The sequence below is a fragment of the Lampetra fluviatilis genome, chromosome 27, assembly GCF_964198595.1.
Source record: "Lampetra fluviatilis chromosome 27, kcLamFluv1.1, whole genome shotgun sequence".
NCBI classification, from domain to species: Eukaryota; Metazoa; Chordata; class Hyperoartia; order Petromyzontiformes; family Petromyzontidae; genus Lampetra; species Lampetra fluviatilis.
Window position 1 is genome coordinate 12,365,452 of NC_136301.1, and position 19,614 is coordinate 12,385,065.

General features: G+C 53.5%; 1 protein-coding gene across 1 annotated transcript in view; it reads left to right on the top strand.

Annotated features, from left to right (window-relative positions):
- Positions 1-1,357: 1,357 nt before the first annotated feature.
- LOC144942496 (hexokinase-1-like) overlaps positions 1,358-19,614 on the top strand; it is a 50,442-nt gene continuing 32,185 nt past the window's right edge. Inside the window, exon 1 of the mRNA XM_078869357.1 lies at positions 1,358-1,640. Coding sequence (XP_078725483.1) covers positions 1,575-1,640 — 66 coding nt within the window. The 5' untranslated portion in view covers positions 1,358-1,574. The remainder of the gene's footprint in view (positions 1,641-19,614) is intronic.

Below are 19,614 nucleotides of genomic sequence, written 5' to 3' on the forward strand. Positions count from 1 at the left end.
TAAAAATCACGACGTTTCGGAAGCAACACAAGCTTCCGTCTTCAGGTGGAACCGTCACAGCCCGACAGCTGTGTCAAGTAAATGAGAGATTACAGGAGATACCACTGCGTATATATAATGGTTGAAGGGGGGGGCAGGGATGGCCCACTCTTTATTATTATGGTAAGGTGCGGTTTGAGACTATGAATAGACTGCATAACAAAAGACTGAGCCTTTATTATGGAGAGGTTCGGTTTGTGACGACGCTCCTGGCGCGGTTGTCTGACTTGATAACCACCTGAATGTGAAATTGTCGTATCGACATCCGCCATAGGTTGAAAACTCATTTCTTTGAAACTGCTTTTTTGTGTTGTAAGTTTATTGTCCTTCCCGCGCACCTCCAATTAGCACGGTTGGCTACGTGCGGTGCGAAAGAAGTTCAACATGCATAGGTAAGAAGAGGAAGAAGGCAGCTGATGCCCTGCGTTGTGCGTCTGGGGCGGAATGACGACCAGCAGAGTGTAGTCGTCCCAGGTGCGGCACCGGCATGTTTTAAACTGATCAACAGACACGCGGGTGATAAACTCTTAGACACACGCGAACGCAACAACAGCAGCCGTTCGCCACAAGTGCCGATGTCACCACGGCGCTTGTGCCAGGTTAGGTGCACTTCGAGACCGCATGCAGTGTGTACGGCTCGCTGGCAGATCACGGGACAGACCCAGGTGCCATGGTTTGACCGAGCTGACTGGCAGATGCACCACCCGTACCCCCTACTGTGCCAACGCGCTCCGTTTTATCCGCCCGGCGCTCCGACCGTTGTGAGCGTCGCTCGGTCGTCAATTGTAGAGGGCGACTGCCTCCAACATCCCAGCAGCGTCCTTCACGAGCCTCCTCCGCAGAGGGCGATCTTGGCACGGCTGGTACCGGTCATTGGCAAGTCCACTCAGCTCCACATCCTCCTGTACCACATCACTCCATCTCTTCTCTAACCGGTGCCACGCCCGCTTGGGCACGCGGTGGCTGGGCACGCGGGCTCCGTGACCCCAGCCTCGGCTGCCGGAGGAGCCTCGCCGATGACCGAGACGAAGGCGGCCGGGCGTGGTGCTGCCCACCCCCTCGTGCGCCCTGGCGACCTTCATCGGTGCTGCTGCTTCTAGCTCACGGAACATGCGCCAAGGGAGGATGCAGGGGGGGGAGAGAACTTTGTCTTGGCAGCGTAGCTGTGTGGATAGGCGAGTCGTGGGTGCGCGAGGGGGAGCGTGAGAGGGTTGAGTGTGTGACTGTGAGAAGGAGATGGAGGGAGAGAGAGGAGCGAGATGAAGGGAGAGGGTGGAGCAGCGGTGGGTGGGGCCATGCACGGGGAGCAGGAGAGAGAGGGGGAGGGAGTGCGCACTCATTCATCCGCTCCAGCCGGCAGAAGCAGCAGCAGGAACAGCAGCAGGAGCAGCAGCAACAGGAGCAGTAGCAGGAACAGGAGACGAGAGGAGTCAGTAGTAGCAGCAGTAGCAGGAACAGGAGACGAGAGGAGTCAGTAGTAGCAGCAGCAGCAGCAGGAACAGCAGCAGGAGCAACAGCAGCAGGAGCGAGGCACCATGATCATTTTCTCGCACCTCATCGCCTACTACTTCACGGAGCAGTTTGACGATGTGGGGAAGAAGGTGAGGATTCGTCTGCGGCTGTGAATTTCGCTGTGTGTGTCTGGGAATATGGAAGTCGGGGTGTGTGGCTGTGCGTGGCTGTGTGATTGGTTGTATGTCTGCTTGTCAGTCAGTGTGTGTGTGTCGCTGACTTTATCTTTGTGTCATCTGCGCACCTCTGATAAGCACGGCGAGTGTAGCAGTGGGCGCGCGATGAACCCCACCACCTGGGTTCAATTCCCGCTCACGGCCATGGGGCTCCCCTAGGTCGACTCGGCCTCAAATGAGTACCTGGTACGGTGGGTAAACCGCCACGGGGGAGACAAAGGCGGTCGGGTGTGGTGCTGGCCACCAACCCCCTCGTGTGCCGTGTCTGCCTTCATAAGTGCTGCTACTTGCGAACAGCACTTGCCCCAACAGTCTGTGCAGGCTATACGGGGGATCTTTATCTTTGTGCGTCAAATGCGTGCTATGAAGAAGGCTCATTGCCCGAAGCGTCATATATTATGTTTCTATTTCAGCCCGCAGTGTTATTCACGAATGTGTTGGATGTGCCTGAATGTCAGGGCGTGTGCCGGTTGTCTGAACCGATCGTGGGCCTCCCCTAGATCGACTCCGCCTCAAATGAATACCTGCTGCAGTGTGTAATAATCAGCAGTGGGGAGACAAAGGCGGCCATGCCGGCCTTCATATGTGCTCGCGAACAGCACTTGCCCCAATACTATTAAGTCCATAGGGGTATCTTTGTCTGTGTATCTGTGTGTGAATGTCAGGGTGTGTATACATAATGTTCAGTATGAATGGGGGCGTACTGTGTATGCGGGTTCATCCAGCAGTGGATAGGGCGAGGCTAATGCTACTGTGTGTATACTGCAGTGTTCGGGTGTCGACTATGTGTGTGTCTGTGTGTGTGTCTGTTTCTGTGTGTGTGTGTGTCTATGTGTGTGTCTATGTGTGTGTGTGTCTCTGTGTGTCTGTGTGTGTCTGTGTGTGTGTCTGTTTCTGTGTGTGTCTGTGTATATGTCTGTGTGTGTGTCTCTGTGTGTGTATCTGTGTGTGTGTGTCTGTGTGTGTGTCTCTGTGTATGTGTCTCTATGTGTCTGTGTGTGTGTGTGTCTCTGTGTGTGTGTCTCTGTGTGTGTGTGTCTGTGTGTCTCTGTGTGCGTGTGAGTCTGTGTCTCTGTGTGTGTGTGAGTCTGTGTCTCTGTGTGTGTGTGAGTCTGTGTCTCTGTGTGTCTGTGTCTCTGTGTGTGTGTGAGTCTGTGTCTCTGTGTGTGTGTGTGTCTGTGTGTGTGTCTCTGTGTCTGTGTGTGTCTCTGTGTGTGTCTGTGTGTGTGTAACTATGGGTATTAATAGAGGCACTGTATTGATGCAGGCTCAGTGACGTCAGGGAAGCGAGCGGTTCCTCATTACTAATGCACGCCGCTTCCTCACGCACACACAGCCACAGCTCCTCAGTGTAGCCTCTAACACGCTGCTGGGGCAAGTGATGTATTAGTGAGTAGCACCTTTGAAGATCGTTGGGGATGGTTAGCACCGCACCTGACCGCCTTTGTCTCCCCAGTGCTGACGTTTCACACATCGCACCAGGTACTACTCCCCTTAAGGTTGAGTCGACCTAGGGGAGGTCCAGGACCTGGTTCAACAGATTTGTCACCGATATTTGGAGGCCATCAGCCATCAGCGGGGGTTAGCGGCGCAGTGCGCCGCTAACCCCCGTGAAAAGAAACAATAATCCATGTTCGTGAGTTCGTAAACATTCTCCTGAAAACGGTTACCGGTTTATGACTTTCAGAACCGGTTATCGATTCTATGAAACGATCACAGGTGTCCGACTTTCGTAAACCGGTAACCGATTCTGAAAAGAAGACACACGCTGGGGAGAGAGATAAAGGCGGCCGGGCGTGGCTGGTTTGCACCACGCACCGACATCAGCTGCTCCACTCTAACAGTACTTTCCCCTACAGTCTGTGCAGGCTACACGAGGTTGGGGTTCTTTCGTCTTTGTGTGTGTGATGGCTTGCATCAGGACGCCACATGATGTAACACACACACACCCCCATTGCTACGTGATTACTGAATTTGAACACTCCCTAGATCGACTCAGCCACACATGAGCAACAGTGCCTGGCGCTGTGTGTAAGCATCAGCTTTGGGGAGACAAAGGCGGCCGGGCGTGGTGTTGGCCACCCACACCACGCCGTGCCGGCCTTAATAGGTGCTCGCTAACAGCACTTGCCCCCGACAGTCCGTGTAGCCTGTGCGTTCTTGGGGGATCTTTGTCTTTGTACGCGATGGTGGTGGTTCCCGACTCCTCCTCTGTGGTTCTCGGCTTTCTCGCGCACACGGAGGGGGCAGCTGAAACCCTCGGTATTTGTGCGCGGAATTTATGGCCAAACCTCCCCATGGTAGCCGCAGCCTTCCTGTAACACGAGATTCCTTGATGGTAGAGTGAGCGCCTTGTATTAATATTTATTATATTAATGGCGAGGTGCACGCAGCCGAAGGGCACCTCCTGCGCGGAGATGGAGCGGCGAAGTGGATCGTCGTTGAATGGCAGCGTCTCGCGAGAGAGGCTTGGGGGGGGGGGGGGGCTTCATCCAGCGGTGAATCGATCATGATGATGGTGATTGGTGATGATGGTGGTGATTGGTGATGATGGTGGTGATTGGTGATGATGGTGGTGATTGGTGGTGATTGGTGGTGATGATGGTGGTGATTGGTGATGATGATGACTGCTCACGGGACGGCATGTGGGGGAGAGCGGCGCGTGTGGTGACCTCTGCGGTTCCTATTCCTCCGTGACCTTGCAACAGTCCATCATGGCCGCCTCTCGCGCCGTTACGTGACTCATACACACTCCCAGGCACACACATAGACAGACACACACAGACACACACACACAGACACACAGACACACACACAGACACACACACAGACACACACACAGACACACACAGACACACACATAGACACACACACACACCACACACACACGCAGACACACACACACCCCCAGGCACAGCAGCCATCGCTTCACGTTGTCACCCCTCCCACTCACTCATGAGTCTCGCCCCCCCCACGCTCTCATTCACCCACCCCCCAATCATCCACCCCTATGCCCCCCCCACTCACTCAATCCCCATGCCCCCCTCCACTCACCCCCCCCACTTAACCCCCCCACTTACCCCCCCCCACTTACCCCCCCCCACTTACCCCCCCCCACTTACCCCCCCCACTTACCCCCCCCCCCACTTACCCCCCCCCACTTACCCCCCCCCCACTTACCCCCCCCCCACTTACCCCCACCCCCGCTCACTCACCCCCCCCACTCACTCACCCCCATGCCCCCCACACCCCTCACTCACCCCCATGCCCTCCCACCCCCCCACTCACCCCTCATGCCCCCCCCACTCACCCCCAATGCCCCCCCCCCCCACTCACTTGACCACCACTCGCTTACCTCCCCACCCACTCGCGCGCCTCCACCCCCCTACTCACCCCCCCTACTCGCCCCCCCCCCCTACTCGCCCCCCCCCTACTCGCCTCCCCCCCCTACTCGCCCCCCCCCCTACTCGCCCCCCCCCCCTACTCGCCCCCCCCACCCCTACTCGCCCCCCCCCTACTCGCCCCCCCCCCTACTCGCCCCCCCCCCTACTCGCCCGCCCCCCCCTACTCGCCCCCCCCCTACTCGCCCTACTCCACTCACTCTGCTCGCCCCCCCACTCGCCCCCCCTCCCCCCCTCGCCCCCCCCTACTCGCCCCCCCCCCCCCTCTCGCCCCTCCCCTACTCGCCCCCCCCCCTACTCGCCCCCCCCTCCCCCCACCTCGCCCCCCCCCCACTCGCCCCCCCCCCCACTCGCCCCCCCCCCCCCACTCGCCCCCCCCCGCCCCCCCCCCCCCCCCCCCCGCCCCCCCCCCCCCCCCACTCGCCCCCCCCCCCCACTCGGTTAGTGGTGGTAGTGGGAGTGCTGGTAGTGGTTAGTGGTGGTAGTGGTAGTGCTGGTAGTGGTTAGTGGTGGTCGTGAGAGTGGTGGTAGTGGTTTGTGGTAATGGGATTGCTGGTAGTGGTTAGTGGGAGTGCTGGTCGTGGTTAGTGGTAGTGCTGGTAGTGGTAGTGGTTAGTGGGAGTGGTGGTAGTGCTGGTAGTGCTGGTAGTGGTTAGTGGTGGTAGTGGGAGTGGTGGTACTGCTGGTAGTGGTTAGTGGTGGTAGTGGGAGTGCTGGTAGTGGTTAGTGGTGGTGTGTTGGTAGTGGGGAGTGGTGGTAGTGGGAGTGCTGGTAGTGGGAGTGGTGGTAGTGGGAGTGGTGGTAGTAGTGGGAGTGTTGGTAGTGGTTAGTGCTGGTAGTGGTTCGTGGTGGTGTGCTGGTAGTGGTTAGTGGTGGTAGTGGGAGTGGTGGTAGTGGTTAGTGGTGGTAGTGGGAGTGGTGGTAGTGGTTAGTGGTAGTGTGTAGTTTTATATATCGCTTGGTCGTTGATGGAAATGGCATGTGTTATAATCGCTGAGGAAGAACCCCACAGACCAAGGCAGCCACGCACTGATCCGGCGACACCAACCAACAATTGGCCAAGCTCTGCGATCCACCACATAGACTGTTTAGATATTTTCAGGAAATTGATTGATTATACGTTGAGTGGTGGTGATGTTGAGGCGCGCGTGTGTGTGTGTGCTGGCTGCTCATGCTTTGTTCCACTATTTATACCACAAAAATACACAGACACGTGTCTGGTTAAATACTGTTTAACAACGGCAAAGACCCCCCCCCCCCCACAGTAGAGCATTTTCTGACTGCTGGGGCAAGTGCTGTTCGGGGGTGGTGTGGGGTGGAGAGAGAGAGGGGTGGACTATTTATCATCATCCGAGTGGCATGATCCTCCACGCACGTGCAGCAGTGTGATGTACGTGGAGCGAGTGGCTGCTGTCTACCTGTGGAGGTGGAGATGATTGATATCTGGGTGATCCGTCCTGCCTCTATTTCCCCTCCTCCTTCCCCACCCCCACCACATAATCCACTCTGCCTGAGTTTTTGTCGCTAATTCTACTCATGGGCGCGGGCAGCCAGTGACGTGCGTGGTTGGGGTTTTGGTCAGACAGGGTGACACAGACATAGCGAGAGGTCGTACTGCACGTGGGTCATACTGGATGTGCTGTGCAGGTAAACGAACATTTTTTTTCGGGTCATGGACCTGGACTGAGATGGAATTATGGAATTACGAAGCACAGATTATCTACGTCATCATCCTCGTTACCCCCGTCAGCAGCATTCATCATCCAACATGGATTATATTGCGGCAGAGACACACACAGACACACACATCCCAACCGCTGGGGCAAGTGCTGTTAGTGAGTTGTGTGGATAGCAATCACGCCCGGCCGCCTTTGTCTCTCCAATGCTGATGGTCTACATGTCCATTACTCATTTAAGGCCGAGTAAACCTATAAGAGACCCAAGAACGGTTTTGATATCAATAGCTTGCTCCTGTTGGAATCGAGGTCAGTGCGCTAACCACTGCACCACCGCTCCCCCTACACAACATCCGCCATTTGACACGTGCCGCGGAGTGGCTGTGCGCCCACCACGGCGCTTGTGCCAGGCTGGGTGGAGCTTGAGGACACGCGAAGTGCAGGAGGCTCGCTGGCAGTTTACAGCGCAGACCCCAGCTGCTGCCATGGGCTGACCGACTGAGATGACTGACAGATGCCACCAGCTGTGCCCTCCTACGGTGCCAACTTGCTGTGGTCTTATCCGCCCGGCGCTCCGCTCGTTGTTGTGAGCGTCGCTCCTCCGCCCTCCGCTGATGCTGTCGGGTGACTGCCTCCAACTGCCCAGTAGCAGCGTCCTTCACGAGTCTCCTCCTCCACATCGTCACACACATTCATACAGACAAAGATCCTTCGTGTAGCCTTAACAGGCTGTTGGGGCAGGTGCTGTTAGCGAGCACCTATGAAGGCCGGCACGGCACACTAGGGGGTGGGTGGCCAACACCACGCCCGGCCGCCTTTTTCTCCCTAGTGGCGATGTATACACAGCGCTCTCGGTACTCATTTGAGGCTGAGTTGACCCAGGGGAGGCCCAGGACCTGTTCAGATAATCGTCACTGGCGTTGGCTGTGAACGGGAATCGAACTCGGAACGCTGGGTTCGTAGCGCAGTGCGCTAACCACGACACTCCCGCTCCAAATTGTGACACGCCACAACGCACATACGCACCGTTTATCACTTCCTGCTGAGTTACGTGTAAATGGGGACGCATTTACTGAAAATGTGCGTAATCGGGTGATTTTTTTTGTTCCACTGATTTGCAGCGTAACTCCACGCGAAACTGGTAGAATTTCCACCTTCAGGGCAATTCTATTTCACAGAGCTCAGTATGCATGTTTCGCCATGTATTTGTTGCACACTCGAAATGAAGGACGTGGGCAGGCGCTCCACATCGAGGGCAAACACCTTTATTGTGGTTAATCTGTAAAATGCAACAGCACGCGTGCCACACACAGCAATCCGCAACCGAGTCGCCATTAACCACGTGGCTGGTATACACGTCCGGTTAATCATTAACCCTGCCAAGCCCCCCACAGGCCCAACTCAGTCATCACTTGCTGGTGTACACCCGTGCATTGATGTACTGCACAGCACATAAGGACTTATTAAAAGCGTGGTCCATTGCTAATGTGCCACATATTTGAACTTATTTCGCACCGTATGTAGCCAAACGTGCCGATTGAAAGTGCGGGGGAAGGACAACAAACTAAAATCAAAAATCAGTTTTCAAGAAATTAAATTTCAATCTTTGTGATTTAAAAGCTCCAGTGGCATCCTAATATCGGATGGAAGAGCGTTCCAGACGGCTGCAGAAGCGCCGCACAATGTCACCCACTCACGTGTGTGTGGGCTACGTTGTCTCTGTGACTGCCTTTTTGCGTTGGCATCTGTCAATCATCTCGGTCAGTCAACCCACAGCGCATGGATCTGTCCCGTGACCTGCCAGCTGCAAGAGCATTCCACACTTCGCCCTGATAGCTGCAGAGTGCACCTAGTCTGGCACAACAGCTGTGGTGATTCCACCGCCACTCAATGGCTGTTGTTTGTTGCTGTTGTGGGCTTGTGTGCGTGTGTCAATGTGTGTGTGAGCATCTGCCGGCCTTCATAGGTGCTCGCTAACACCACTTGATCCTACAGTCTGTTAAGGCTATACAGGGGGCCTTTGTCTTTGTGTGTAGACGTGCATGGGTGTTGTACGGGGATTGGTGGTGCAGTGGCTAGCACGCAGCGCTACGGACCCAGTGACCTGAGTTCGATTCCCGCTCAATAACAACAACCGTGGCGAATATTTGAACTGGTCCTGGGCCTGTCCCTAGGTCTACTCAGCCTTAAATAAATACCTTGTGCGGCATGTAACCTACCCCCTCGTGTTTCCTAGCCGGCTTTTGATAGGTGCTCACGAACAGCACTTGCCCCCGACAGCCTGCGTATAGGCTACACAGGGGGTCTTCGTCTTTTATTTTATGTGCGTGGTGGAGGGGGGGGGGGTCCAATGGAACCTTTATGGCTCTAGGACCCCTCCGCCCCCACACAGGACCGTGTTTGTATCTCTGTGTGGGCGTCTGTGTGTTTGTGTCTGTGTGTTTGTGTCTGTGTGTTTGTATCTCTGTGTGGGCGTCTGTGTGTTTGTGTCTGTGTGTTTGTGTCTCTGTGTGGGCGTCTGTGTGTTTGTGTCTGTGTGTTTGTGTGTTTGTATCTGTGTGGGCATCTGCAGCGAGTTGGCATCCGGCTCGGTGTCCTGGCAGACAGCGAAGACCACAGGAATGAGAGGGTGTCGCTTCACTCCTTGGGTGTGTGGGGGAGAGGGTGTGTCGGTGGTGTGTGTGTGAGGAGTATGTGTGTGTGTCAAATGAGTACCTGGTGCGGTGCGTAGTAAACATCGCCACTGGGGAGACAAAGGCGGTCTGGCGTGGTGCTGACCACCCCACCCCCTCGTGCGCCTTTCCGGCCTTAATAGTCTGTTGAGGCTATACGGGGGATCTTTGTATTTTGTGTGTATGTGTGGAAGAGTGTGTCTGAATCTTGGAAAAGACACAAACATGCTTCTGTAAGGGCAGTAGCGCACGTAGGCATGTACACAAGACAAAGATCCCCCCTATTGCCTATACATACTTTTGGGGCAAGTGCTGTTAGCGAGCGCCTATGAAGGCCAACACGGCACACACGAGGGGGTGGGGTGGCTAGCACCACGCCCGGCCACCTTTGTTTCCCGAGTGGCGATGTTTCCACACCACAACAGGTACTCAATTGAGGCTAAGTCGACCTATGGGAGGCCAGGACCTGTTCAGATAATCGTCGCTGGTGTTGGCCATGAGCGGGAATGGAACTCGGGTCGCCGGGTTCGCAGCGCGCTAACCGCTGCATTAACCCCCCCCCCCACGGCATGTGCACACATGCACTGACACCCACACACTAATACATTAACACGAACACACCCACACACCAACATACTGACACGTATCCACCAACACGCATTTGCTGACACGTTTACACCAACACGCATTTGCTGACACATGCTCACTGACATTCACCACTTTAAGTGGTGGCGAGGTCACCATGGCGCTTGTGCCAAGCTCGGTGCACTTAGAGGCCACGTGAAGTGTGGAAGGTCCTCTGCCAGGTCACGCGACAGGCCCAAATGTAATGAGTTCACCACCTGAGATGACCGGCAGATGCACCACCTGTGACCCCGACTGTGCCAACTTGCTGCGTTTTAGCCACGCGGCGATCCGCTCGTTGCTGTGAGCGTCGCTCCTCTCACCTTCGTTGTTGTTGTTGGAGGATGACTGCCTCCAATCGCCAACACAGCTGTCCTATTAAATAAATAAGTATCGTATGTCCAGCTAAATTTGCCTACACCTCTGCTGTAGCAAGTAGCAGACGGACAGAAATTATGTCCTCGAAATTTTTTGGGTTTTTCGGTACAGTCAAGAAGATAGGTTCAAAGAAAATGACAAAAAGACTCTGACGTTTGGATCGCAACACAAGCTGATGACGACCGGGGATGGAGGAGCGTGGTCAGCCAGGTTTGGTGTTGGCTGTTGCGTTGTCCGGCTCTCTGTGTCGTGTATCATTGTGTTTCTAAGTTTACTATGTTGTTTTTTTTATCATTCATTCTTACCTGATGACGGTTACTTGTGTTGCAATCGAAACGTAGTATTCTTATTTGATTTTTTACGTGACTTTACCGAAAGAACCAAGGAGTAATTACTGCAGTCACGAAAGCTTCGAATCGAATCCTTTCTGTGCTTTAACCGCCCCGCGCTCCACTCGTTGTAGCATCCTTCATAAGCCTCCTCCATAAAGGCCGATCTTTACACTACTGGTACTGGTCATCGGCAAGTCCAATCATCATTAGATCCTTCTGTACAGCAGTCCATCTCTTCTCGAACCCATGCCGTGCCCATTTAGCCCCCTCTATGCGGCCAAACAGAAGCTGCTTGGGCATGCGGGCTATGTGACCCAGCCAACTCTGCCTCGCCTGCTCGAGTAGCTCACTTATGATGGGACTGTGTCCAGATCTTTCAAGGATCTGTACGTGTGGTCACTCGCCACCCACACACCCAGAGCCACGCAGAAACACACGTGCACCGACAAAATAAAGACAAAGAACCCCCGTATAGCCTTAACAGAATTGTGGGACAAGTGCGGTTATCGAGCACCTATGAAGGCCGGCACGGCACACAAGGGGGTGGGTGGCCAGCACCACGCCCGTCCCCCTTTCTTTCCCGAGTGGCAATGTTTACACATCGCACCAGGTACTTATTTGAGGCTGAGTCGACCTCGGGGAGGCCCAGGACCGATTCAGATAATCATCACTTATTGGCCGTGAGCGGGAATCGAACTCGGTTCGCTGGGTTCTAAGCCCAGCGCGCTAACCACTACACTACAGCTCCACACATCGCGACACACACGCATCAGTACACACAGCGACACACGGACCAGTACACACAGACACATACCATCGCTCTCGCGCACCCACGCATGATTACACTCTCTCACAGTCTCTCACGCACACTCGCAAGGGACAGAGATCCTATCTTCTTGCAGATTCATAGTCGAGGGGCTGTTTGCGAGCATCTCTATCAAGGCCATGCTATAATGTTCTAACCGCCTTGGGGATGAAGGGTTAGGTTTATATGGTAGGGCTAAGGTTATGGTTCTGAGTTGGTGTTAGGGGTCGTGTTGTTAGGCTAAGGGTTAGGGCTCGGGTTAGGGTTCAGGATTTGAGAGTTTGATTAGGGTTTGGAGTATAAGATAGTATTAGGGTTTGTGGTTAGGGTCAGGGGTTAGGTTAGTGGTTTTAAATTAGGGCCAGGGTTAGGGCTAGTGTTAATCTTCGGGCAAGTGTTAATCTTAGGGCAATGATTATTGCTAGTATTGGATGTAGTGTTAGGATTTGGGGTAGATTTTTGGGCAGTGTAAGGGTTAAGGATAGTGTTATGGATAGGGGTCGTGTCAGCTGCAGGGGTAGTGTAAAGGGTTGAGGTGCTGTCAGGGTTAGGAATAGTGTCAGGGTGAGGGATAGTGTTAGGGGTAGTGTAAGGGTTAGTGTGAGGGTTAGGGGTAGTGTAAGGATTAGGGGTAGGTTTAGGGATAGTGTTAGGGGTAGTGTTGCGTGCATCTATGTGAACATCGTTGAGTAATGCCGCATATTAAATGAATTCCTCATTAGGAGTTGGGGAGAGGGGGGCACTGAGCCATGAATGCCACTAAAACGACAATAACCCGAGTAAGGGTCTGGACCCTCAGCGTGGGAGGCCACCGGAGAATATCCGGCACCCACCCCCCATGCTGAACGTGGGGACAGCACCGCCTGATCTAAAAGTACCACCCCTCTCAGCCAGCACCTCTCTAATCCCTGTGCAGTCCACCAACCCTTGCCTCCAAAGTCGTTGCATCGCAGGCACGTACCACCACCACCACCACCACCACACCTCCAACAATCGTTAGCCATGATCAGTCCACTGCTGAATTAAGGCCTTACCGAGCCAATGCCGGTTCGCAGAACCAGGGGCTTCTTCAGGTACAAAACTCATGCGTCCGAATAAGTTCCCCGGGACGCGGTGCAAAACGTCGGACATCGTGCCGCCAAAACCACCAGAAAACAAACACCGCAGGCCTGTGGCTCTCCTTGAGGAGGGTCCTGGCTGGTCCTCGCAGTTGGCGGCTGTGCAGTGGTGGTCAGTGAGCGAGTGCGCTGGTGAGCGCCTGAGTGGACATTGAGTGATACGTTTGTGGGAGTTGGTGCGTGTGAGCTGCTGAGTGAGTGTGAGCTGCTGAGAGTGAGCTCCTGAGTGTGAGCTACTGAGTGTGAGTGTGAGCTACTGAGTGTGTGTGTGCTACTACTGAGTGAGTGTGAGCTCCTGAGTGAGTGTGTGAGGCTGCGTTGGCTGGGTCACGTAGCCCGCGTGCCCAGTCAACGCCTGCCCAAGCAGCTTCTGTATTGGCCAGATCGAGGGTGTGGCGGGGGGGTACACGGGCGCGGCACACGCTGGAGAAGAGATGGAGCTGATACGGTACGGGAGGATGTGGAGCTGAGTGGACTTGCCGATGACTGGTACCAGCAGTGTCAAGATCGTGCTCTGTGGAGGTGGAGGCTCGTGAAGGACGCTGCTACTGGGCAGTTGAAGGCAGTCGCCCTCCAGCAACAACGGGGGGCGTAGGAGCAACGCTCACAACAACGACCAGAGCGCAGGGTGGCTACAACACAAAGTTGGTACAGTAGGGGGTGTAGGTGGTGCATCTGTCAGTTATCTCAGGCAGTCAGTCTATGGCACCTGGGTCTGTCCCGTGACCTAATCTCAGTAGTGAGCCTTGGACACTTCACGTGGCCTCAAAGTGCACCCATCCTGGCACAAACACCTTGGTGATGACACCGACACATGTAATGGCGAATGGCGGCTGTTGTTGTACGTGAGATATGTGAGTTAGTGAGTTTGGGACTGTGAGTTGGTGACAGCGTGTGAGTGGCTTAGTGAGCGAGTCCGTGTTGTGAGTGGTTAGTGTACCCGGCGACCCGAATTAGATTTCCGCTCACGAATATTTTACCATTTCCTTATTATCCCCTCGGTCAAGTCGGTCTTAAATGAGTGCTCGCTAACAGCACTTGCTTTAAACAGGTTTTATGCGTTATACGGGGGAACTTTGTGTTGTCATGATTGAGTTCATGGCATTGAATCCCGGTTTCCGCCAGCCCGACCACGGCAATTAAACCGGTTTCTCAAGGCGAGCGAGTGGATGGTCCCAGCCTGTGACTTGCAGAGAGACTATCACAGAGACCCAAAGACTCACACAGAGACCCACAGACTCACACAAAGAGCCACATACTCACACAAAGATCCACAGACTCACATAGAGACCCACAGGCTCACACAGAGACCCACAGACTCACACAGAGACCCACATACTCACACAGAGACCCACAGGCTCACACAGAGACCCACAGACTCGCACAGAGACCCACAGACTCGCACAGAGACCCACAGACTCGCACAGAGACCCACAGACTCGCACAGAGACCCACATACTCGCACAGAGACCCACAGACTCGCACAGAGACTCACAGACTCGCACAGAGACCCACAGACTCGCACAGAGACCCACAGACTTGCACAGAGACCCACATACCCGCACAGAGACCCACATACTCGCACAGAGACCCACAGACTCGCACAGAGACCCACAGACTCGCACAGAGACCCACAGACTCGCACAGAGACCCACAGACTCGCAAAGAGACCCACAGACTCGCACAGAGACCCACAGACTCGCACAGAGACCCACAGACTCGCACAGAGACCCATAGACTCACACAGAGACCCACAGACTCACACAGAGACCCACAGACGTGCATAGAGACCCACAGACTCACACAGAGACCCACAGACTCACACAGAGACCCACAGACTCACACAGAGACCCACAGACTCACACAGAGACCCACAGACTCACACAGAGACCCACAGACTCACACAGAGACCCACAGACTCACACAGAGACCCACAGACTCACACAGAGACCCACAGACTCACACAGAGACCCACAGACTCACATAGAGGCCCACAGACTCGCACAGATACCGACAGACTCACACAGAGACCCACAGACTCACACAGAGACCCACAGACTCGCACAGAGACCCACAGACTCGCACAGAGACCCACAGACTAGCACAGAGACCCACAGACTCACACAGAGACCCACAGGCTCGCACAGAGACCCACAGACTCGCACGGAGAACCACAGACTGGCACGGAGACCTACAGACTCGCAGAGACCCACAGACTCGCACAGAGACCCACAGATTCGCACAGAGACCCACAGACTCACACAGAGAACCATAGACTCACACAGATACCCACAGACTCACACAGATACCCACAAACTCACACAGAGACCCACAGAGTCACATAGAGACCCACTGACGTGCACAGAGTCCCACAGACTCACACAGAGACCCACAGACTCGCATAGAGACCCACATACTCGCACAGATACCCACAGACTCGCACAGAGACCCACAGACTCGCACAGAGACCCACAGACTCGCACAGAGACCCACAGACTCGCACAGAGACCCACAGACTAGCACAGAGACCCACAGACTCACACAGAGACCCACAGCGCACAGAGACCCACAGACTCGCACAGAGAACCACAGACGGTCACAGAGACCCATTTACTAATTTAATGAGCCAAGAATGTGTCCCGCGCGTGACGTCACGCCACATGATGCCCACCCCCCTCATTAATATTCATGAGCGGGTGGATTTTTACACTAACGCAGAGGAAGGTCGAGCTAAAATTAAATAATTAATTACGCAAAGTCTCTTCAAATATGACGACGTTTCTTCACAGAAAGTGACGGTGAAAAATAAATGCGCAGCACACTGCTACATCCGTACGTGACGTCACTGCAAAAGAGCCCTCCACATGCCGCACCCTCCCCTCATTAATAATCATGAGCGGGTGACGTCACTCCACATACCGCACCCCTCCCCAATAACCATTAACGGGTGACGTCACTCCACATGGGGTAACCCCCCCCCCCCCGCCATTAATAATCACGAGCTGAACAATTGTTTTTCTTGAATATTGCAGATTTACTGCAATATACACTCGTCCTTGGGCAAAAAAGCCCGTAAAATAATAAACAGTTTATTGCCGCACATTACACATTGGATGCAATGTTCAGGAGACAATTCCGAGGCGCAGAGCTCAAAGTCATTCGTGAGCCCAGAGCTCAAAGTCATTCGTGAGCCAGCCGGGACCGGCATGCGCCTCGAGGGGTGATGCTTAGAGAGTGGTGGTGGTTGGATGCTGCGTGTGTGCAGTTGAAGGCGGCTACACACGGAATCGCACTCGTCAAATACAGAACTGGAGACCCTTGGAGATCGCGGGTTTCGACCTATCGCGGGCAACCTCTTTGTACACCAATTTAACCATCGCGGGGGACAGTTTTGGCCTTTCGCGGGTATCTTGTGCCCGCGGAATATGGTGCCATTGCCTGAAACGGTGCTACGGGCGGGCAAGGGATGACATTGAGTCCGTGGCATTTCAACCTTTGCCATGCAAGCATCTCCCTAACAAAGGTCCCCCATACAGCCTGAACAGACTGTTGGGGCAAGTGCTGTTAGCGAGCACCTATGAAGGCCGGCACGGCACACGAGGGGATTGGATGGCTAGTACCACGCCCGGCCGCCTTTGTCTCCCCAGTAGCGATGTTAACATATCACACCAGGTACTCATTTGAGGCTGAGTCGACCTGAGGCGGGGGGGGGGGGCTATGACCGATTCAGATAATCGTCGCTGTTGTTGGGCGTGAGCGGAAATCGAACTCGGTTCGTAGCCCAGCGTGCTAACCATAGCACCACGACTCTGCACTCGTTTTCGATGGTAAACAATACGGTACTTCATAATAATTCATAATAAAGGTTATTGGCTTACAGTACTTATTTAAACTATGTCTATTTTTGGTTGCCATGTAATTTGCACCATTATTTAGGTAATACCGCTTTAGTATTGAATGTCGTGGTTTTGTCTTTCGCAACAATTTCCAAGAACTGTATACCCACATAGAGATCCGTAGACTCACACAAAAACCCGTAGATTCACGTGTAAACAAAGTGGCTCGCATAGAGACCCATCAAGTTTGAGAAGCATAGACTCACACACGAACTCACAGACTCACACACGAACTCACAGACTCACACACGAACTCACAGACTCACACAAGGACTCACAGACTCACACACGAACTCACAAACTCACACACGAACTCACAAACTCACACACGAACTCACAGACTCACACAACGACTCACAGACTCACACACGAACTCACAGACTCACACAAGGACTCACAGACTCACACACGAATTCACAGACTCACACACGAACTCACAAACTCACACACGAACTCACCAACTCACACACGAACTCACAGACTCACACACGAACTCACAGACTCACACACGAACTTACAAACTCACACACTCACACAACAACTCACAGACTCACACACGAACTCACAAACTCACACACGAATTCACAGACTTACACACGAACTCACAGACTCACACGCGAACTCACAGACTCACACACGAACTCAGACTCACACACGAACTCATAGACACACACGAACTCACAGACTCACATACTCACACACGAACTCACAAACTCACACACGAACTCACAAACTCACAAACTCACACACGAACTCATAGACACACACGAACTCACAGACTCACACACGAACTCACAGACTCACACAAGGACTCACAGACTCACACACGAATTCACAGGCTCACACACGAACTCACCAACTCACACACGAACTCACCAACTCACACACGAACTCACCAACTCACACACGAACTCAGACTCACACACGAACTCACCAACTCACACACGAACTCACAGACTCACACACGAACTCACAGACTCACACACGAACTCACAGACTCACACAAGGACTCACACACGAATTCACAGACTCACACACGAACTCACACACGAACTCACCAACTCACACACGAACTCACCAACTCACACACGAACTCACAGACTCACACACGAACTCACAGACTCACACACGAACTCACAAACTCACACAACGACTCACAGACTCACACACGAACTCACAAACTCACACACGAATTCACAGACTTACACACGAACTCACAGACTCACACGCGAACTCACAGACTCACACACGAACTCACAGACTCACACGCGAACTCACAGACGCACACACGAACTCAGACTCACACAGGAACTCATAGACACACACGAACTCACAGACTCACATACTCACACACGAACTCACAAACTCACACACGAACTCACAAACTCACAAACTCACACACGAACTCATAGACACACACGAACTCACAGACTCACACAAGGACTCACACACGAATTCACAGACTTACACACGAACTCACAGACTCACACGCGAACTCACAGACTCACACACGAACTCATAGACACACACGAACTCACAGACTCACATACTCACACACGAACTCACAAACTCACACACGAACTCACAAACTCACAAACTCACACACGAACTCATAGACACACACGAACTCACAGACTCACACACGAACTCACAGACTCACACACGAACTCACAAACTCACACAACGACTCACAGACTCACACACGAACTCACAGACTCACACAACGACTCAGAGACTCACACACGAACTTACAAACTCACACACGAACTTACAAACTCACACACGAACTCACAGACTCACACACGAACTCACAAACTCACACACGAACTCACAAACTCACACACGAACTCACAAACTCACACACGAACTCACAGACTCAAACACGAACTCACACACGAACTCAGACTCACACACGAACTCACAAACTCACACACGAACTCACAGACTCACACACGAACTCACAAACTCACACACGAACTCACAGACTCACACACAAACTCACACACGAACTCAGACTCACACACAAACTCACACACGAACTCACAAACTCACACACGAACTCAGACTCACACACGAACTCACAAACTCACACACGAACTCACAGACTCACACACGAACTCACAGACTCACACACGAACTCACAGACTCACACACAAACTCACAGACTCACACACGAACTCACAAACTCCCACACGAACTCAGACTCACACACGAACTCACAGACTCACACACGAACTCACAGACTCACACACGAACTCACAAACTCACACACGAACTCACAGACTCACACAAGGACTTGCAAACTCACACACGAACTCACAGACTCACACACGAACTCACAAACTCACACACGAACTCACAAACTCGCACACGAACTCACAGACTCGCACACGAACTCGCACACGAACTCACAAACTCACACACGAACTCATAAACTCGCACAGGAACTCACAAACTCACACACGAACTCACAAACTCGCACACGAACTCACAGACTCGCACACGAACTCACAGACTCACACACGAACTCAAAAACTCACACACGAATTCACAGGCTCACACACGAACTCACACACGAACTCACCAACTCACACACGAACTCACCAACTCACACACGAACTCAGACTCACACACGAACTCACCAACTCACACACGAACTCACAGACTCACACACGAACTCACAGACTCACACACGAACTCACAGACTCACACAAGGACTCACACACGAATTCACAGACTCACACACGAACTCACACACGAACTCACCAACTCACACACGAACTCACCAACTCACACACGAACTCACAGACTCACACACGAACTCACAGACTCACACACGAACTCACAGACTCACACACGAACTCACAAACTCACACAACGACTCACAGACTCACACACGAACTCACAAACTCACACACGAATTCACAGACTTACACACGAACTCACAGACTCACACGCGAACTCACAGACTCACACACGAACTCA